This window comes from Kryptolebias marmoratus, linkage group LG11, assembly GCF_001649575.2.
Source record: "Kryptolebias marmoratus isolate JLee-2015 linkage group LG11, ASM164957v2, whole genome shotgun sequence".
NCBI classification, from domain to species: Eukaryota; Metazoa; Chordata; class Actinopteri; order Cyprinodontiformes; family Rivulidae; genus Kryptolebias; species Kryptolebias marmoratus.
In genome coordinates this window covers 12,274,856-12,296,839 of record NC_051440.1, presented here as the reverse complement: position 1 = coordinate 12,296,839, position 21,984 = coordinate 12,274,856, and the positions used below count along the sequence as shown (strand labels likewise).

Genomic DNA, 21,984 nt, shown 5'->3' with positions numbered 1-21,984 from the left:
CAACAGGAACAGTGGCTCAGTATCAACAATAAAATCACTCAAATGAAGATCAAGAATGACAGAAACAATACCGATATTCAAAATTCGGTTTATTATGTTTGTATTATTCTGGATAACAGTCCCTTTAATATCTGTACACTAAACTACAATAAAATAATTAAAGTCAATATGAAATTACAGCCTTCTTACAACTGCACAGGAGGAAGTACATTCTCATAATCTTTCTTTATTTAAACTGCAAAAAAACAGCAGTCTCTTGAGACTGAATGCGTACATTGAGTTGTGGTTTTCACAGCCAAGAAACAAACAAGCAGTAAACCATTTTTTATGACCACAGACATAAGGAAAAAAATCCAACATAATAAAACTGTAAATGTTTTTCTTTTACTTTAGTATAATCTTGGCAGGTGAGCTGCTGTTGGGAATAGATAAGTTTTTTCAACTTCATATTTTCACTTCTAATAAAATAAAATAAAAATTGCAGTTTTGTTTATTTATACCAGTTCTTTCTCTTTTCCACAGTGTGTCTTTAAAAGGCTTGAGACTGATGAATATTGATTTCTATGGGCCTTTCTAGCCACAATCCCCGTTACCTCCACAGTGAAGCGACCCACCGTCACTCCTATCAAGTGTAATCAGCCATATCAGATTTATTTGGTTTTCCTCTCCAGACTGTAATATTTATCTTTTATCACTTTTGAAAAAAACAAATATTTTCCTTTATGTGGGCACATACAATACATGACTTTATTGTGTCACATCTACCCTAGACCAATGCAAGTCACTACCATTAATATTTTCTTCAATATACTTTTAAATATCATAAGCTACGGTAAGTATTTCTGTGCTTTAATTCTTTCGATCATTCTGTAATGCAAGTGTGCCATTTGGTTTATTTACTCTTTAAAATATTTAAATCTACCCTGACCTGACTGGAGTATATACAGTGCTATTGATATGTCCTATCTACAACCAAAACTGAGTTTCTATCTCTGTGATTGTACTCTAGCAAACAGAAACATCAGTGTGCCTTCAGTAGGTATGTCCACTAAACTAATCCTTTGTGGCTGAATATTTAGGCCCAGATCTGAAAAAAGAAGAAAAATAGCAATTAACACCTGAGGAGTCTTTGAAACACACACCATTTTCAGATGTGTTAAAGAAAAATAATTTTAAAATCTCATACCCGAAGAGTGTGGTCCCAGGATCCTGTGCAGAAGGCCGTCCCATCGGGGGAGACACGCAGGGTGCTGACACGGTTCTCATGTCCAAACAGGATGGACACCCGAGTTCCTTTGAGAACATCCCACACGTTGATGGTGTAGTCGTTGTAGCCCCCAAACAGTAGCCGGCCTAGGAGAACACAAACGCACACAACTTGTTTTAGTTGTTTCTAAAACCAAAAAACAAGGTTTGTAAAATGGGAAAGAGCAACTTTTTCCTAAACCTTAATATTTAGAATATTAGCTAAAAAAGTGTACATACCACTGAGTGAGAAATCAACACTAGAGACTCCAAATATGATACTCTCTTTGGAATAAATAGCCACTTCTCTATCTGCTCTTAAGTCATACAGACGACACTGAAACAAAAGAGAGTGATTATTATTTAAGCTCAATTTTAAAAAAAAATTAGTTAAGCACCTTCAATGAGGCGTGTAACTGCTATTCAGAGCACTTACTGTAGCATCATCTGATCCAGATGCAAAAGCATCCCCACTTGGATAGTATCTGTTGAAAAGGCAGTGGACAAATATAAATAATAATACTAATAAATTGCTTTATTAAAGCCACTCTGACTCCAAATGAATTCTTGTGGTAGAATAAAAAAAGAAAATAAATAAGATGAAAGAAACAAATGGACAGCACAACTGTGACATCATAATTCTCTAAATTTTATTATCAACACAATATTTTCCTACGTTTTTCCCACTTCATCATACACAAAATAAAGGAACTTGTTTTTAACTCTTAGAGCAGAACTGTAACTTACCGCACACTATTTATGTCAGATTCATGAGTTTCAAAGGACTGAATGCACTGCCCTGAACGCATGTCCCACACATTAGCCTTCTTGTCACAGCCCTGCGGGGTCATAATAAAAGAGAACGTGACAAAAACAAAATGCTAAAGAAGTTTAAATAAGCTGCACAGGAAGTGTATCCTCACCCCTGAAACAAACGTGTTTCCAGTCTCGGATGGAGCGAGGTCCAGACAGAGCACGTCTGCAGCGTGTCCATGGAAACTCTGCAGCAGCTGCCCACTCTCAACATCCCATAATGCACAGGTTCCATCGCCACTGGATGTCAGGATCTTTAACACAACCAGACAAGAGGAGGAAGGGAAGAAACTTAAGAAGAAGCTTTGAATATAATTTTTTTAAAAAGGGTTGTTTTTGCTGTGAAAAACATCATGTGACCAGGCCACCAAACCAGGAGAGAACTAGGTAAACTGCATTTTATGTAAAAATGAAGTGTGAATGCCGAGTGCCAAAAAAACTTTGCTGTAATTGGTTGAAGAGTGAATTGTTAACTGAAGTGTTAAAAATAAAATAAAAACAGTAACAAAAATCTGAAAGTGAGCAAAACTATTCCAAATAGCAGGGCTCCAACATCAGCGCAGTGGTTAGAGCTGCTACCTCACAGCAAAAAGGTGGCCTTTCTGGGTGGAGTTTACACGTTCCTCCGGTGCATGCGCAGATTCTCCAGGTTCTCCGGTTTCCACCCACAGATTAAAAACATGCATGTTAGGTTTACTGGTAACGCTTATTGTCCCTAGGTGTGAGTGAGAGTGTGAATGGTTGCTTGTCTCGTTTGTCTCTATGTGGCCCTGTGATGGACTTGCGACCTGTCCAGGGTGTCCCTTGCCTCTCGCACAGTGACTGCTGGAGATGGGCACCAGCTCCTCCACAACACATGAAGGAAAAGTGGGTAAATAAAATGGATGAATGTATTGCTAATAGCTAAAATTAGCAAAAATAGTAGCTAAAAACTAAAGTTAGCAAGCTCACAGGTATAAAAAAATAGGATGACAGTACCTAACAGATAAAAACAGCATAAGAAGACAAAAAATGGACCAACATTTCAAAGAACAATGTTTTTGAATGATTTTAAGAGATTGTATGGGTTTTTGTTCTTTGTAAATAAAGTTAACTAATTCAAAAAAGTATAAAAGTTACAAATACTAAAAGCCATAGCACACTACTCCCAGTCAAGTGGAATGTTTTGATATATGAATGATTAAAAGAACACAAAGTATGCTAAAGTATTTTGCAAAAAACATATAGAAAAAACTATAAACAGGAGAACAATAGCGTGAATGATGACTCAGCATTCACACATTTAACAACAAAGCCACGAAGCTGCTGGTGTCAAAGCTTAAATCAACACTGGCAGAAAAATCGCAGCTAGTACCTCCATATCTGATTTACCCTAAAGATGTTTTGTTTTCTTCCTCACCTGCATGTCTGAGTTGGTGAAGCTGCAGGCAGACAGGTAGTTTGTGTGCATTGCCACCGACTTCTTCTTTGCAGCCAGGTTCTCATTCTTATCCAGGGACAGAGGGTACACAGAGCATTTATTGTCCAGGCCACTGCGGCAGAAAGAAAAAAAATCCTAGTTAAAACAACAGCAACGACAAAAAAACAAACAAACAGACAAAACAAAAACAGATTTGAAGTGTCACGAGCAGTAACGCACTCACCCACAGGCGACGGCGCAGCCAGATGGAGCGTAGGCGCAGGCCATGACCCAGGTACAAGGCATTGTCACAGCGTGCTCCTGATCAACACCGAAACATAAAACAGCATGAGTGTGACTGCAATGGTGAGAACTCATCCGGCTAAATTAAATCAGGACAGAGAAGCTTAAGATGATGAATATAAGGGTGCTGGAAACTGTCTTAAATAAATTACAAATTAAAGAGAGAGTGGACGCTAATGAGAACATTAAATCTGATGTTCACTAAAATTCCTCTTTATTAAATGGTAATGTAATATCTCCTGACTTCCCAGTGATATGAACACCGTCTCCATGATAATGTAGAGAACAAAATTTATAGGAAAATTTAGATTCTACAAAAAAGCAGATGGAAAAGACACAGAGAGAGTATAGGCCATGTTTGTTTTGAGATTCTTTATGGAACTTTTGCACCTGATTGGGTTTATTTATTAATCTTTTTAGTCCTAAAGTAATGGTTCAGATCTTATGAGGATGGGTTTAATTAATATCTTACCTGCTGTAGATAAATCTTTAAGCTAACAGCTAATCCGAGCAAGACCAAAATGGATTGCAGCTTCAAAAAACAACTTCAATTCCAAAAACCTTATGGAAGTTCATGTGAATAGTAGTATGATCAGTAGTATTCTGGTCAATAATAGTACATTTACTTCTGTGGTTATTTGTAATGCAAATAGTAGAACAAGTAACTAGCTGTAGCTCAGCTGGTGCATACAGATATTATATTAACATTGTAAAACAAATTTGACAATGACGTAAAGATGTTGGCATTAGACACTATAAAATGAAATACTTTGGCCTCAGTTGTTAGCTTGCCGATCCAGTCAGAATTAAACTCTATTTCTTCGAAACAAAATCGTTCAAAGGACCATCTACAACAGGTAAGATATTTGCGCTGCATTCCATTTGTAGATAAATGAAGGAACTTCCAAAATCCAAGTCAACAAAAGCAAACAAAATGCCCCAAAAGTCAGAATTTTTGACTCTGAAAGTTCTGAAAATCCAATATGGCCGACTGGCGCACTGAAATTTATTTATTTTATTTTCACCTCTGTCACTTTGTATCTCAGTAATCCAGTAACACACAGAACACTGTTCAGCTGCTATTACTAAATATGTTCATACAGTGTTTGAATGCACCGAATCAGAGAAATCCATTGTTTGTATTGCTAATGGCAGTTAGCCTGGTCACAGAGAATATCCATTAGCAAGTTCTAATGGTTTTTTGATGTTCCCCTGCAAGACAGTTAAAGTTTGGTCATTTTAAAAGTGATGTTCTATTAATAGTTAATAACCATTTGTCGTGACATCATTCAAAGAGAACAGAGTGTGGATAAAAGGTCAGCAGTCTACATCATGGCTAGGCTAATGGCTAGGCTAATGGCTAGCCAAACGAGGCCCAGTTTTACAGTGTAAAAGCGGCTGCTAAATGTTTCAGTCCACCAGGAGTGGCGTAATCTTTGAGTGATCAGACCAGCGGTGCCCAATCCTGCATGTTTTAGTTGTTTCCCTGCTCTTTAGCAGGTCTTTAAGTTCTGCAGAAGCCAGTTTGACACTCACTCACTCAATCAGTCAAATCAGGAGTGTCAAAGCAGAGAGATATCTAAAACATGCAGGATCGAGGCCCCTCCAGGACCAGGGTTGGGCACCACTAGACAAACCGATCAGGCAGACTCTCAGCATTATCGACACACAATTGATCTCATCATGCATACATTTGTGTAGTAACATAGTTTGGTTGGGAAAACAACATCAAACTAAACAAAAGGTGTCATGCAAAAGTGTAGAAGTTTATTGTTAGCTAATAAAGCATTATTTCAGAGTCATTTAAAAAAAAAAATTCTATAAGCCTAAAAAATGATATAAAACAAGCCCTTGTTTGACCAGATTCTGCCCTTCTCTCTATACTTTGTGCTCTAGGGCTGATAACTTCAAAAATGACCAGACTATCCCTTTAAGTCTGGTCTGACATCCTCCCCAGACCTGAGTTCCAACTTCTGTGGTAACTGAAACACAGTAGTCATTGTTCATAACCTATCAACAGAACCTCATTTTTTGTTTTAAAAAAAGAACTATCCCTTTAAGTATGCCCACTTGTGTAAAACATTCTGGTCACTTTAATTCTCTGCTTGCTTTGTGGGATTTTACGCCATCTTGTCCTCTGAGCCTGAACATTATTGCTTCTTTTGGTAATATATAACAAACTGAATATCGCACGGTGTTTCCATCGCTCCTGCGCTTTAATCCAGATAATGCGACGACCCGATTACCTTGTTAGTGGTGAAAGCATCCCACACGATCACCTTTCCGTCCTGCATCAAAAAGATAATTTAGGGACAGTTAGAAAACGTGAACCGCCTTCCTCCCCGAGGCGAGCAGGTCTTCACACATGGAGGACAATAAAAGCGGACACCTGTGAGGAGCTGACGATCCTCCTCTTGTCCTTGCACCAGTCCATGCACAGAACTTTGTTGCCGTGTCCCTTCAGGGTCCTGCGGGTCTTCATGACGAACTGACCCAGAGCCTCCACCTTCTCCGCCACCTGATGCACTGAACACACAGATTCACACACGCTCCATCAGCATCAGATTCATGCTTTACATTTGTTTGTTTTTTTATTTCTGATGGCAGCATTAAACTACAGCGAGCCACTGCCACATCAGCATGATAATCTGTTCAAAAATAAAATTAATTTGCATGAAATAAAACAGCAGCTTTTGATGATTTTAGTTTGCATCCCTTTCATGTTGCTAAGACAGGATTGGATAGTGGCTCTGAAGGGGATAAACTGGGATGGAAACATCGGAAAGCAAACGTAAGATTCACATTTAATCAGATCAATAATCTACCCTGGATCAATCCCATCCCGTCAGCCCTGAGATAATTATCTGTTTCTAAGAACAGCACGAGGACACGGTCATAAACAAAGTGTTATTGGAGCCGTGATGGAGGCAGGATGGAGGCCTCGCTCCATTTTCAGGACTCACGCTCGACGTCGTGCAGCTTCGCTCTCTCCTCCTCCAGCTTGGTCTTCAGCGTCTCCGACTCGGTTTTCAGATGGGCCAGAGTCTCGTTCAGCTGTACCTCCTGAGTCGCCATTTCAGGGATTGGAGGGGATCTCATAAATGTTGGCTTTGTGCGGGCGAGCGGCGGGCGGCGGGGAGGCTTTTCCAGGCGGCGGAGCTAACAGCTGATGCTGCTGCTGTCATGACGTCACGGAGAGAAGATGCTCCCGCTGCCTCCACAGGAGGAGGAGGAGGAGGAGGAGGAGGAAGGGCTGTGTCCCAAGGAGGCTGCAGCCTCACCACTCCACAGGGAAATAACACAGGAAATAAAGACGACAGACGACCCACGGAGGCTATTCTCTAAATAAACTAATTAAAAAGAGGATTTTAGAACAATACAGTTCATTAAAAGGTTCTTTTAGAGCCATGAAACAAAGGTAAATATGTTAGATATACATATTATAATGTTATTTACATGCTGAGTGCACCTAAAAAAAAAGCTGAACAGACGCTACAGTTAATAAAACAGCAGCTAAAAGCAAAAATCAACAAAACTTTAGCAGCTAGAATTAACAAAACCATGGCTAAAAGCTAAAACCAGCAACACAACAGCAGCATAAATAAACAAAACTGTAACTAAAAGCTAAAACCTACAAAAGAGTAGTTGCTTATTTAGCAAAACTGCTGCAAAAAGTTCAAATCAACTAAAAACTACAAGATAAAATTAGCTAATCCACGCCTAAGTGCTACAAATAAAACAACAGCTAAATGGTCAAATTAGCAGAACTGTAGTTGAAAGCTAAAATGAACATAACTAAAACGAGCAAGATACAAGCTAAAAGCTCAAATTAGAGACAGTAGCTAAAAGGACAAAAATGAAGAAAGTTAGCTGAAGTAAATTTCAGAGAACAATGTTTCTCAGGGATTTAAAAAAATCTCAATGAATATTTATGGGGAAAATAAATAATAAAACAGTAAATAAATTTCAATATTTTGAAAGGTATAAAAATTACAAAATTTTTTAAAAAGTCCTAGAAAATATTTTTCCCAATTTAAGCTCAACATTTTGGTTAAAATAGAACGAAGTAGAAGTAGCTGGATTGGAAAAAATAACAAACAGGAAAACTTGACTGTTGAATCAACATTCACAGAAATAATAAATAATAAAAAAACATATGCAGCACCTCTCAAACAGATAGATATTGATTGAAATATTAATTTAAAACTGAAAAAACATTTCCAAGGTACATTTAGTGAATTTTTTGCTTCGGTGATCTAAACTGTAATAAAACTCTCAAACATTAACCATAAAATTTAACACACAATAAGAACTAAAGCCTCAATAAAAACACAACAAACATAAAACTAATAGCAAATTTATTTAAAATCTATTAAAACAGGTTGAAACAAAATTTATTAACACTGATTATACATTTGCATTGAGGAAAATAACCTCAGCTTATTTATTATTTTATTTCTAGCTCTGGGTTTCTATTTTAGGTGTTAATTTTTTATTAATAAAAAGTCTTTATATGTGCAGTCAGGTATATTGCTAAAAGCCATCTCAGTCTCAGTCTCAGGTCAAAGGTCGGGTGTTTTGGATCAGATCCTGGTCAGGAAGTCCAGGTGGAGGCTGGTTGGGACCTGCAGCGACTCCAGAGCCGTGGAGGACGGGCAGAAAGGAAACGTGACCTGGAAGCGATAATCTGTGTCCAACATCAGTTGTGTGGACCCTTCATGGTCCTGAAGTAGTGACTGCAACAAGGAACAGATTGGTTCATTCGGGAAGACAAATTTAGAGGAGGCTGAGGAAGAGGCTGGAGAAACGCTGAGCTCACCTGAACTCTGCGGACAAATGAGGACGTTACTCGTTTCTCAAAGTCATCTATGGGCGTGTAGGAATTCAAAATCTTGACAATCTACAAATTTAAATGTGATTAGGCTAAAACAAGAGTTTGTAAAGAGCAGAGAGTAAGCAGGTGATGAACCACCGGAGGAGCTACCTGAACAGGGCTGAGCTCGGTGCATTTTTCAGCGATCTCTTTGGCGTCTTCATCAGTGGACTTGTTGACTTGCAGCAGCCAGGCAGCCTGAGCCAACGGCCTCAACATTTCAATCGCGTTGGAGCTCTGAAGCTCCTTCTCTTTCAGCCACTCCTCTAGGTAACTGATGTTACACCTAAGAAAAACAAAAACCTTTAAAAACCAAAGCTTTTCCAGCCGGTCAGAGGTCACAAAACCAAAAGCGCGCACCTGATCTGCATCCCTTTCCTGCAGGAGCACATGCCTTTGCGGAGCATGATGTGGTTGAAGGTGGTGGCCCCCACCAGGAAGAACAGCTGTTTGACGACTTGTTTGACCAGGCACGGCTCCATGCCGTGGTGGCTCATGGTGGAGTGGAAGACGGAGAGCTGCTGCAGGATGGAGGAGATGGTGTAGCTCTCGGAGTCGTTATAAACACTGTTGGAGCGCTTCCTGAAGCCCGTGGGTTTCATGCTGGAGATGCCCTGAAGACTCTCGTGCTCCAGCATACCAGGTACTGGTGAAGAGAACAGAGGCACATGCTGGTTGGCTTTGAACATTAGATAAAAATCAGCGCGATTTCAAAACATAAATACCAATGGCAGGTGTGAGAGTCTTCTGCATGACCCTGATGAGCTGATGGTAGACGTGTATGGCCAGGTCACTGAGAATCTGTCTGTGTTCGGACAAATCAAAGTTCTGCAGGCAGTTCTTCTTCTGACGAGGGGTGCTCTGCTTCAGGAACTCCTAACGTGGACAAAACAAACATAAACAAGTGTTCGTGTTCCGCTGCGTGAGGGCACCACAACTACAGGAGAGCAGGTTCATACTTCCTCCCCGCTGTACTGTTTCAGACAGTTGAGCAGCTGGTAAGTGTTCGAGAGCCAGAAGGACAAAAGCTCCGCATCTTTGTGGTGAGCCTGAAACAGAAGAACGGAAACCATCACAGGTCACTATTAGCTCAAAGCCAAACCAGGAACACACTTTACAGAGTTTATCAACCGTCTCATAGATTTAATGAACATAAACAATCTCCTTCCACATTTACTTTAAGTTAAATCATAATTTAAATAATTTCCAGATCACAGTTTTCTGTTTTTATTTACATTTTACCCAAAACGCAGGGGTAATCTTTCCTCTTTAATGAAACCACCTCCCTTTACAAGCACACCGGCCAGCGGACCAAAAGTTTTCCTCACCATGATGACCTTTTTGACAGCAACGATGATCCCGTTCATAAGGGACTTGAGTTTGGCGTCATCCTTCAGGTAATCGGCGTGTCGGACGCACATGAACAGGATGTAAGCAGGCAGGGTGGGGATCATACTGATCGCCACACCTTTGGGCTTCAGATCTGTGGACAAATGGTGGCATTTTCATAGAAAAATGGGAGTAAATACAATCATTTTTAATTCTAACAAATATATTCGTTCACTATGCCGGATTTTAGAGAACAGCAGAGGAAGAAGATACCCAGGATGACGGTCTGAATGAGCCGGGACTCGTTGTCTCTCTTGTACTCCAACATGCCGAGGTATTCTTTGGGGATGACAGACGCCGTGTTTTGTTTCGCTGAGTGAGATAAAAAACACAAGTAACAAATATGGTGGAACTACATGAATTTAAGGTTTCACGTGAACTGTAACAACCGTGGCGCTACCTTTCTGTGATATTTCGAGGCACTTTACTTGACTCTGGAGTTTCTTTATCAGTCTGTCTTTCTGGTCGAGCTGCTCTTCAAAGTCCTGGAACAAAGTGAATGGAAAGTATTTCTGCCTGTGCGTTCATACACTCAGACTCTCCTCCTCTGGCGCACAAACCCACCATGTTCTCTGCTGTGAGCCGCGAAGCCTCCTCTCTCAGTTTCCTCTTGACTTCGCCCTCCATCAGCTGCTGTCTTGTCCAGTGATCCTTCTCCTCCTCCAGCTCCTCGATCCGCCCCTGAAGCTCCTCCTTTGCCTCCTCCAGCTCTTTGGCTCTCTCCTCAAAGAATCTAAAGCACATAAATAAAATATTAATGTAAGAAATGACCGTGATTTAAACAGACTCCAATGGAGATTAGTTTTACCTGCGCTGTGAGCTTTCTTCTGTAATCTTTCTTTGAAGAATGTTAGTTATCTCCGTGTTTTTGTCTTTTGGAGGACAACAACAAAAAAAAAGATTAGTTTTATTACTTAAATAAAGAGTTTAATTGTAAGACTTTTTGGACTAGAGGAAAAAAGCACCTGCTAACTCTCTGCTCTGCTCCTTGACCTGGCCCTCCAGTTCCTGCTTTTGTCTCTGCAGCTCAGAAACCTGCTGTTTCAGCTCAGGTATAACCTGTGGATCACATTATCAACACGTCACACTAACGCTCTGCACCTCATACAGCTCAGTGATTAAACAAACCTGAAAGGTTGCAATAACGTACAGAGTTCTCACTGCTCAGCCTCGACACTTCTTGGCGAATGTCTTCGTTGACATTGCTTTTTTCCTGGAAGAGGTTCTGCAGCTTGCTGTTCTCATTTTGAAGGTGGTCCGCTTTCAAAACCAGGCCCTCCACTTGATTCTTATAGCTCTCCCTGCGCTCCCTCTGGTGGGTTTCCAGAATCCTGCCGGTAATTACAAAGCGTTGTTTAAAGGGTTTCAAGTTACCGAGGTGAAAACTTGAAATGCAACGGATCACAGTGAAGGTGTGGACCTGGCGGCTTCGTGCAGGCCCTCAAAGGCTGCCAGCAAATCATCCGGTTCACAAATCTTCTCCGAGTCGACAGGAGTGAGCCTTCAGAGAAACACTGTGTGAGATTAAACGCTTCAAGGCAACTAGAGACAGAGAAACTGAGATTTACCTCAGGAGCTTCTCCTCTTCAACAACATCACCCAGAAGCTGCATTATGATCTTCTTAATTTTAGCTGCAGAAAAAAACATTCATTAATGGTTTGTAGAATTAAGAACAGTTTTTCTCAGCTTGAGGTTTAATCTGTGAACCTGCTGCTTCTTCCGACTGCTCCTTCATCCGTCGGTCCAGGCTGTTCCTCTGGTTCTGCAGGTTGTTCAGATCTCTGCGCAGCTCTGGAATGACCTTGACGTGTCTGGTGAGCTGAACCACCTGTTCCTGCAGGTCGGCGTTCACCTGGACCCCCTCCTCCACCTTCCTCTGCAGACTCACCCGCTCCTCCTTTAGCCTCTTGATCTCCTCCTTCAGAGTGTCCACCTCTTTCTCGTGGTCCTGCCTCTGGATCTCGGTGTTGTTCTCTGCAATCCTGCCAAGAAGCAGCTTGTCCGTCGTCATCGACATCGACATGCCGAATGTGCTCGCTGCGTATTTTAACAACTTACTTTCTGAGCCTGGCTTCATTTTCTTTCTCATCCAGGAGACTCCGTTTTATCTGATCAAAGTTCTCTGCAAGATTTTAAGACTGGTCAACATGAAGCAAAAAGGACAGAAACCAATCTTCTTTAGTCCAGTGATTCTCAAATTATGGGTCGCAACCCAAAAGTGGGTCATGAGCCTGCTGTCAGTGGGTCGCAGGCCTCTGCCTAATTGTTATGTCAGCATTATGGTTAATGCTTGAATAAGTGACTGAATCATTTTAACGTGACATGATTAGTTTTATATTCAGTGGGTTGGCAGTCAACTAAAGCTACACATTTTGAGTCTTCTTGAAACTACTTCTCAGTAGTTGGACTTTTTCATTTCATGTTTGTGTGTGAAAGCACCAACTGAGTCTGTTTAAAAAAAGGCTGAAGTTACTGAAAGGAAGCGCTTTGGTTTTAATTAAAATGCAGCTAATTGAGCGTAAAAGAGGATATTTCCCTTTCTAGCATCGCTGCATGCTGGTTGTTTTGGTTTATCGTTAAACTTGTTTTGTTTTTTTGTGCTAGCATGATGTGATATCTCTAATTATCTCAGGTTCAAACAGCACCATCTTTTCAGTCAAGAAATTTGAGAAGCTGAAAAGTTTCCTCGATTTAGGTTCTGACATGTCATTAAGAGGCGATGTTGGGTCCAAAAGCCGAACCAGCTGAGAACCACTTCTGTTACTACGGAGACATCTAAAGGTTTATATTTTTTAAAATATTATATTTCTGGATGAATAAGAATGGTCTTTTTTATATAATACCTAAAAACAGACTAAAAAAACAAACTAATGTTATAAATACAACTAAAATATCATAATTTCTGTACATTGACTCCTCATTCCAGGTCTTTTTTCACAACGTTTTTGCTGCTTTAAGGTGAAACTCCTGACTTTAGCAAATCAACTTTAATGTTTAGGGACACTGTCTTGCAGCATGACCAATTTCCTCTTCCCATTCAGCCGATAGTGAACACCCCAACCTTTTCCTTTAAAACTCACAGATATTTAAAATTCATTGGTGCATAATTTATGACGAGTTATCTTGACCAGGATTTCAGAAGAAAAGAAAAGGCCCAAAGCAGATAAGGTTATGTCTTCTGCTGAAATGTGTTTTCCTGCTCTGATACAAATTTAAACAAAATTATTCACTTGTCTGTAAAACATTGTTCAACAGACTTCTGGCTTCTCCATAGGCTCTTTATGAAACCGATGGACAGTATTTGTTTTTGCAAAACAGTTTCTTTCTCGTTGCAGCACCAACACAAACTCTCTGACCACAGAGTTGTGGTGCCCATCAGATTCTGATGGTCTAAAAAAGACAAATTGCTATTGCTGGTCAGGTTTGTTAAGTCTGACCAGCACCTACGAATGTACTTTCAAACTGCCCGCTAATCCTGATTATAAAGGTTTGTTTTCTAATACAAAAATGATCCATGAGTAATAATTTGGTCTCAGATGCTTCAGGTCATATTTATCCAAAACTACAGACATTTCCAAGTGTTTATAAAACATTCAAGACCCGCAATTGAACAGAATTTTGACTCTTCTTACCTTTGGCCTCTTTGATCGAAGCGTCAAACTTGTTCTCCAAGTTCTGCTTTTCAAGGCTGAGTGCTTCTATTTCCTTCTGAAGCTGAGCAATTGTCTGGAGTTACAATGAAGAGAATAAGTGATTTCAATCACTCCGCTTCAGTGGAAAACAAAATAAGATGCAACTACAGAAACAAAATTTAGGCATTGACGTCAAAACTAACCAGACTAGCCTCTTCTTTGGCTTTCCTCTCTCTCTCCTCCAAAGAGGCCTTCTGGATGGTTAATTTTTCCAGCTGCGCCTCCAGACTTTGAAGCCTGTCCACAGTTTGGGAGTTAGAGTTGGCCAAGCTGGTCAGTCGTTCCATCAGTCCACGATTTTCTTTGTTCTGTCAGGATGCATGGATTTAGTCAGGTAGTTTGAGTTAAAACTGAAGGCTGAATGAACTCCAGAAGCACTGTCACCTGCTCCTCGATCTTCTTTCTGAGCTGCTGAACTCTGTAGGAAAGCTGCACATTGAGCACGAGCCGACGCATGGTTTGAAATCGCCGTCGTGCCAACCATGCTCTGGCGTACTTCTGTAGAACCAGGGCTTTGTGCTCCTCCATCATCTGAGCAGCAACAAAAATATAATCAGAGTCATGGCAGAAGGGTTTAAAGTTTAAACCAACAATGTGTAGACAGGGCTTCGGTTTCAGACCTTCTTGTAGCGTTTTCGGGCCGTCCAACCTCGCGTGAAGGCTTGGATGGTGATGGAGGCCAGGCGGACCACCTGGTAGACCTGCCTCATGCGATATCCTCTCCAGTGCCTTTGGATGACCAGAGTCGCCCAGCCCTGCTTCAGCATCACAGCGCTCACCGTTTTACTGCACGGTAAACAAGTATTTGCCAACTTTGAAAAATCTTCGAGTAACAACAACAATGTAGCGCGCTGTCGGAGACTGGGCCTAACCGGATTGTCCTCTGTCCTCGGATGTACTGTTGAAGGATGATGGCCGCCTCCCTCATCCTCAGGAACCTCCTCCTGTGGCTCCAGCCGCGGATGTGTTTCTGAATGGTCATGCAGGCTCCTCGAAGTCGATCCAGACGCAGCTTCTCCAGATAAGCCACCTGACCGGCTCGGAAGAAGATCTTTGTTCGGCCAAACTTGTACTGGTTGGAGTCCTGGAGACGGACGCACAGAAAAGGCACATAAATGTGCACTTTTAAAAGTTACATCAGGAGGTGCAATAAGAAATGGACAGCTAACCTGAATCAACCTCTGCAGCACGTTCTTGCAGGTCTGTTTCTTGTCACTGAGGTCTGCCTCCAAGTGAGACATTAGGATACTGTACCGGCTGTAAAACTCAATGTACGTCCACCTGAAGAAAAAAAACAACATTTGAACATAAGAAATTGCTTTGAAGATGAGATTTGTTTGCACTTATTGAATTTGTAGAGCAAATAACTGCTATGAATAATAAAAATATATAGTCTTCATATTGTTAGATATTAAAAGGCATTTGATGCTGATATTCATAAAATATTGCAAACATGTGGGTTAAGATGAGTAAAACAGTGCTGTTAAGACATTATTTAGAGAATAAACAGCGATGGTACAGATTCACAGGTATTCACAGTTTGTTTTGGGGTTCCCAAAGGTTCAATGCTGGGGCCATTTCTTTTGTACATTAATGATATTTGTTACAGTTTATAAAGTTTGCAGATGATACAAATATACTTTCTTGTCAAAACGACTTACAGCATTTGGATATAATGGCAGAAGAACTGAATAAGTTAAAGAGCTGGTCCGATGACAATAAAATACTCTAAAAGATAAGTGAAACTAATTTTTTCATTTTTTAGTCATCTTTCAATTCAAATGATATCAAAATAAAAAAGTGTCAGAAATTAAATTTCTTGGAGAGCAAGCTATGTTAGAAGCCACATACAGAGATTTGAGAGGTTTTGTACTTTATCATTAATAATTCTGAGCATTTGAAATAAAGACATGAGAGTTGATCATTTCACCTGGATGGGTAGCTCTGGGCGCTGATACGAATGGTTTCCAGCACCCCGCAGGCTCGCAGCTGCTGCACCACTCTCCCAGAGTCGTACCTTAAAACACCAGCAAACGCTCACTTAAAGCTCAAACACGAGCAAGGAGCAAACTGTGGGAGTGGAAAATTCAAGAGTACGCACTCAAACGGGAGCTTTTCATCGTTCGGTTTAATGCAGCGCACATAGTGAGGCGTGGTGGCATTTAACGTCTCCATCAACAGAGACAGGGAGCTGCAGAACTGCAGTCAACCACAAAAAGGTCATCAGAAGCTTGAACTGGGTTCGACCTACAGCGAGGAGAGGGAGGGATGCTCACCTTGTTCCCCACAGAGGTCCGCAGCTGTTTATTGGCCGGTTTGACAGGAGGCCTGGCCGGCTTCACTTTCACACCTTTATCGTTTGCAGCGTTCTGCTCCTCCTCTTGGAAAAAGTCTCTCAGAAAGGAAAACTGACGACAAATGCAAACAGAAAGCGGGGTTAAGCTGAGGACAGCGGATGCCAAAGCACTCGTTTGTTTTCCTAATTAAAAAGAAACAACAAACTCGATCACCTTACTGGCTCTCATCGTGTCCACGAGTTCTTCATAAAGAGCATCTCGGTTCTTCTCAAGAAAACCTCTGCACTGATATTCCACCTGTTGGTAAAAGTAAACCATACAATCTCAAAGTAACCAGTAAGGTACAGAAATGGTCCTTCAGGTAAATAATTTGGTCATTTGTACTCATTTATGGGAACAAAAGCAACCATAACAAGTTGTCTTGCTTGACATACCTGTAATATAGCAAAGTTGTAAGTAAATATATAAAGTTTTAATAAAGATGGAAGGGCTGAATTTGCTGAATTTTAGTCATTAGGGGAGCAAAATTTGTTCCTTCATAGGCTCAAGCAAGAAAGTACCAACATGTCACAACTTCCAGTTTACAGTTTTTTTCTCCTTCAAGAATAAAGCAGGAGAGAGAGAAAGAATGAAAATAAAATCTTGATTTCTTAGTGCCCAGTCAGGAACCATAAACACAGCGTTTAGAAGTAATGCAGGTATTTCTAATGAGAGTGGCAGCTGTTTTGAAAGCTACATGTTGTGCACACTTGGTTTTTAGACTCCACCTTGTCTGCAAAGTGCTGAATCACAAAAGCCTCATTTGATAGCCTGGGCTTCTCAAACAAAGGATTGGCGTCCAGGTAGTTGTACAGCTTCTGCAGCCAGCTCTGATCAGTTCCTTGAGGGAACTGCAGGAGAAAAAAAAAGATTTGTGTGTTAGCCATAAAAAGGGGGGGGAGACAAATAATCAGCTGAAAAAGTTCAAATCTTACTAAACACTCTTCGTCAAGCAAGTCCAGGATCCCCATCTTTGCTTCGATCAGGTCGATGACGGGCTGGTTGTCGTAGAAATCTATCAGCGTCCAAGGGATGTCCTCCTTCATGTACTCCTCCTGCTCCAGCTTGAAAACATGCTGGAAGGAAAAGACGCGACGGTTAAAAACTCCCCTGAGCTGACAGACTGCGGTGACTGTGGCTGACGGTGCTGCGTACCAAATTAAACTGCTGCTGGAGCTTCTCGTTGGCGTAGTTGATGCAAAACTGTTCAAAGCTGTTGATGTCAAACGTTTCAAATCTGCGGACGAATAAACACACGAGTATGAAGACGGAGAAAGAGACCAGCAGAAAATAAAACAAAACAAAAAAAAGGTGCATTATTTGAGTTACCCATAAATGTCCAGAACACCTATGAAAGCATGTTGCTTTCCAGGAACTTGCAGCGCTCTGTTGATCCTGTTGATGATGCAGTCAAACAGATGGGCGTAGATCTGCTTCGCCAGGGCATCTCTGGCGGTTACCGCTCGCTCTTTGGGCACCGGTTTTACAACCGTTTCCGCCACCAGAACGATCCGCCGGTGGCACAGCCAGCGCACCAGCTCGTCCGTTTTCACGCCCAACAAGTCGCAGAAGACTGCCAGGTGAGGATCGTTGGACTGCAAGACGCACAGATCGAGCTTTTAGCTTTACGTGAACCTGGTTAAGGTTTTAAGACTGGCATATGTTCATATTCATTATATTAAAAAAAAGCACTCACAGAAACTGAGGATTTTTCATCTCCCGAACTTTTGATCGCCACGTTTCCCAAGTGCAAAATCGCCGCCAAAACTTTAAACACGTCTGACTGAAAGTCCTCTTTCAAACCTGCACGTCAGAGAGCAAAAGATGAGCGAAACCAAAACGAACGTTTATCAGAAGCGAGTTGCAGTCTAAAGACTTGGCTGTACCCAGCATTGAGAAGGTCCGTCGAGTCTCTTCAAAGTCCTTCTTGTCACTTATACCTTGGATGGTGATATCGCCGCCCATGGAAGTGTATCTGAACTTATCTGCACTCACTGCAAACAATCATGTTGTTACATATATTTTCAAACACTGCAAGCGCATGACTGAAACTTTGAATCTGTTACATACAACCCCAGTTCCAAAAAAGTCGGGATGCTGGGTAAAATGTGAATTTAAAACATATGCAACGATTTGTGAACCTCATAAAGCCATATTTTATTCACAATGAAACATAGTAAGCATATCAAATGTTTAAACTAAGATATTGTAATTGTTTTGCCATTTTGAATTTTATGCAACAACATTTAAGAAAAAGACGAGACAGGGACAACAAAAGGCTGTAAAAGTAAGTGGTGTGAATAACAAATAGCTGGAGGAGAAATTTGGAACTAATTAGGTTAATTGGTAACAGGTCAGTGAGAGGACTGAAGATAAAAAGAGCATTTTAGAGAAGCTGAATCTCTCAGAAGTAAAGATGGGCAGATGTTCACCAGTCTGAGAAAAACTGTGCCTAAAAATAGTTGGACAATCTTAGAATGATGTTCCTCAACAGAAAACTAGGAAGACTTTGAATATCCCATCATCTACAGTTGATAATATCGTCAAAACATTTCAAGAATCTGAAGAAATCTGTGAAAGTCAATACTGGATGGCCATGATCTTTGGGTCCTCACTGCATTTAAAACAGGTCTGGTTCTGTTCTGGACATCACTGCATGGACTCAGGGACACTTCAGATCACTGTCTGTAAACACAGTTCACTGTGGCACCCACTAATGCTGCTTAAAGCTCCATCAGGCAAAGAGAAGATCAATCAGAAACTTTATCATCTTCTCTGAGCCATGGTTCATTTCAAATGGACTGAGACAAAATGGAAAGCTGTTTAGTTGTCAGATTCATCAAAATTTAAAATTAATTTTGGAAATCAGAGACACCATGTCCCTCATACTAAAGAGGAGAGAGACCATCAGTCTGTTATCAGCACTCAGTTCAAAAACCTGCCTCTCTGATGCTATGGGGGTGCATTAGTGTCATTAGTATATACAGGTTTTAGAACATCATGTGCTCCCAACCAGACAATCTTCAGGGAAGTCCTTGCATATTTCAGCAGGACAACATCAGACCTCCTCCTGCATCCATTCCAGCAGCACGGCTTCATATAGAAGAGTCCAGGAGCTGAACTGAGCTGCCTGCAGTCCAGACCTCTCACCAGCTGAGGACATTTAAGAGCTTCATGAAACAACAAATCCATCAAAGAGCCAGGACTGTAGAGCAGCTGGAATCCTCCGTCAGACCAGAATGGGACAACATTCCCTCTAAAACCTGCAGCAGCTGCTCTCCTCAGGTGGTAGAAGAAGAGGAGATGCTTCACAGAGAGAAACATAGACCTGGAACAACTTTTAGAGATGTGTTGCTGCCCTAAAATACAAAATTATCTCTTTTTTTTTTCCAGTGGTACAATTTCTTAGTTTAAACATTTTATGTTTACTATGTTTCATGGTAAATAAAATGTGTGTTTATGAGATTTGCAAATCTAATTTCTGTTTTTATTTACATTTTACACAACGTCCCAACTTTCTTGGATTCGGGGATGTAAAATAAAGTGAAATTGCACAGAAGAATTTAAAAAATAAAACATAATTACTGTTACTAGGACTGTTTTAAAAAAAAACTCATTTCGAGTTCGATGCCACATGAGTGACATTACCTCCTCTGTTGGTATCGCTGTTAGTTTAAAGCTAATTGGATTGAATGGAACAACAGTGAAACAGAGGCAGCTCTTTGTCAAACATTCAGGATGAATCCTTCAAACACTCACACAGTCTCAGGTTCTTGAACTCCGTCACATCTGCGCAAGAACACATTTGGTAAAAAATGTGATAATTGCGCTCATTCTCTGCCTACGGAAGCAAAAAAACAACTTAGAGACATTTTTAGAGATCAAATATGAAGAAATACAACACATATCCTCGACAAAGATTCTTAATTTCATTTTAAAAAAACTACCTGAAAAACAACTCTGGATTTCTCTAACAGGTAAGTCCTCATGTTTGCTCCAATGATCCGGTACCTCTTGTCAAAGCTGATCTCTGTGTATTTTCCAAAGCGGCTGCTGTTGTCGTTTCGCGTGGTTTTTGCATTTCCTATGGCCTTTAAAAAAAAAAGGGTTAAACAAAAAATCTTTGTGCTTTCTGAGATGTTAACTTATTTAGGTAAGTCGGTTAAAAGAAGAGTTATACATTGTCTCATAAGCCAAACTCTTGATTTGACAAAAAGAATTGTACCTCCGTTATTGGATTAGATGCCAACACTTTGTCTTCAACTCGAGTCTTACTTCCAGATTTGCTCACAACAGCAAAGTACCTCATAGCATATCGAGCCGACACCGTTTTACCAGCCCCGGACTCCCCGCTCACAATGATGGACTGGTTCTTGTGATTTCTGCAGGAGAAAAGGAAATTTAAAACTTCTCCAACTTTATCTTCTAAGTGATAAACTGCCTGAGGGTTTTATCACCTGGCCATCTGTTTGTACGCTTCCTCTGCCACCGCAAAGATGTGAGGGTCCATGTCCCCCATGTTCTGGCCTGAGTAGGCGTGAATGATTGCATCGCCATAGATGGCAAGCTGTTTGTAGGGATTTACGGCAACCAGAATAATGCCTACAAAAAGGGAAACTGGACAGCCTGAGCCAAAAGCACAAACTGGCAACTGCGTGAGAGCGAACATACATAGTTTGAGAGTAAAAGACTTACCGCAGTAGGTGTAGATGATTCTGGATTCGACAAATCGCACTTTGAGGTTGTGCAGGACTGCAGGCTCGTGCAGGTAGCTGAGAGCTGTGAGGTCGTTCTCGCCCACCAAGATGTCCGGGTTTCGAAGAGGAGGGAGTTTTGGTTGAGACGGGTCAACGGGGTACCGGTACTCCTGTTTGGAGGGACAAGTTACGTATATAAGGAGAGTCATATCAGCTGCTGGTTTTCAGCCCTGTAAATTCATTCAGGTAACTTGTAAAACTTTTATTTGTTTTTTTGTTTTTTGCTTACAGTGCCATCTTCAAGAAGTAATTCAAGAACATCATCGCCAGGATGAAAATCCCCGGTGATTTCAGCTGATTTCCACACATGTTCCGCATCTGGTATCCACACTCTGTTATACTGAAGGAAACAAGGTGAACATACAAAACAGTATAAGAATTATTATTCCATTACACTATATGAATGATTATCATTAAGCTGAAACATGTACTACATAAGAATTAATCTTAAACATTGAAAACATTGTTCAAAAAAAGTTTACATCTGTTACAAATCCACTCTGAATAAATCTTTCCAACATGCCAAAGCACTGACAAAGCCTTCATATCTCTCTGTACACCTTAAAATGCATCAAACATATGGGGCTTATGATCTATTACCTCATTACTAACTTTAGAAAAGCGATTTTATTTCCTTACCTTCGTGTAAAGTTCCAATAAAGTCATGTTTCTTTCATTGTTTCTGCAGCTCTTCTTGAATGTACTTTTAAAACACCTGCTGTTTCCCTGTAAAGATAACAATAAAGTCGCTCCCTTGACACCACAACTACACAAGAATCCCTAATCAAGTTTCACCTGGTCACATCTCGCTTCCGGCCAACATCTTCAAAATAAAAGCCCAATTAATGTCATCCAACGTTCATAACGTTCGTCGTCACGTAGTTTGACATTTAATTTTACTACACAGCTGTTCAGCAAGTTCTATTTACTTATTCACAATTTCTGGCTTGACAATTCGTCTCCAGTGAGTATGAATTTGGTTAAAAAGGAATAAACGGTCCTATATGTTTCTACTTTTACTTTCATCTATTTTTCAAATACTTCAAGCCTTTTGGATTTTTTCAAGTCATGTTTATATTATAGTTGTGTTTAAACAAACAACGTTAACAGTAGAGGCGTTTTAAGAGGACTAAAATGAACAAATTAGTGATAAAGTATTTTCTGTTGAAACCCCTC

General features: G+C 40.6%; 2 protein-coding genes across 2 annotated transcripts; both read right to left on the bottom strand.

Moving 5' to 3' along the window:
• Positions 1–72: 72 nt before the first annotated feature.
• gnb5a (guanine nucleotide binding protein (G protein), beta 5a) lies at positions 73–6,943 on the bottom strand. Its single transcript, XM_017406114.3, has 11 exons — positions 6,724–6,943; positions 6,150–6,286; positions 6,007–6,048; positions 3,702–3,778; positions 3,458–3,590; positions 2,169–2,312; positions 1,993–2,084; positions 1,682–1,730; positions 1,486–1,582; positions 1,187–1,353; positions 73–1,087 (listed from the first exon to the last, which is right to left on the bottom strand). Exons 1-11 carry the CDS (start codon positions 6,857–6,859, stop codon positions 1,076–1,078), a joined length of 1,086 nt encoding a protein of 361 aa, XP_017261603.1. The 5' UTR covers positions 6,860–6,943; the 3' UTR covers positions 73–1,075.
• A 1,194-nt stretch (positions 6,944–8,137) lies between these two features.
• On the bottom strand, positions 8,138–21,658 carry myo5c (myosin VC). Its single transcript, XM_017406113.3, has 40 exons — positions 21,448–21,658; positions 21,038–21,148; positions 20,747–20,918; positions 20,509–20,653; positions 20,277–20,433; positions 19,999–20,142; positions 19,811–19,892; positions 17,938–18,045; positions 17,748–17,854; positions 17,381–17,646; positions 17,207–17,288; positions 16,987–17,127; positions 16,780–16,902; positions 16,226–16,309; positions 15,992–16,123; positions 15,817–15,914; positions 15,646–15,732; positions 14,885–14,996; positions 14,588–14,799; positions 14,336–14,501; positions 14,100–14,246; positions 13,859–14,023; positions 13,656–13,749; positions 12,082–12,145; positions 11,731–12,005; positions 11,591–11,654; positions 11,443–11,523; positions 11,173–11,353; positions 10,988–11,081; positions 10,831–10,894; positions 10,587–10,755; positions 10,423–10,507; positions 10,236–10,334; positions 9,962–10,116; positions 9,593–9,682; positions 9,359–9,509; positions 8,994–9,279; positions 8,745–8,919; positions 8,580–8,660; positions 8,138–8,496 (listed from the first exon to the last, which is right to left on the bottom strand). Exons 1-40 carry the CDS (start codon positions 21,472–21,474, stop codon positions 8,344–8,346), a joined length of 5,229 nt encoding a protein of 1,742 aa, XP_017261602.1. The 5' UTR covers positions 21,475–21,658; the 3' UTR covers positions 8,138–8,343.
• Positions 21,659–21,984: the final 326 nt, after the last annotated feature.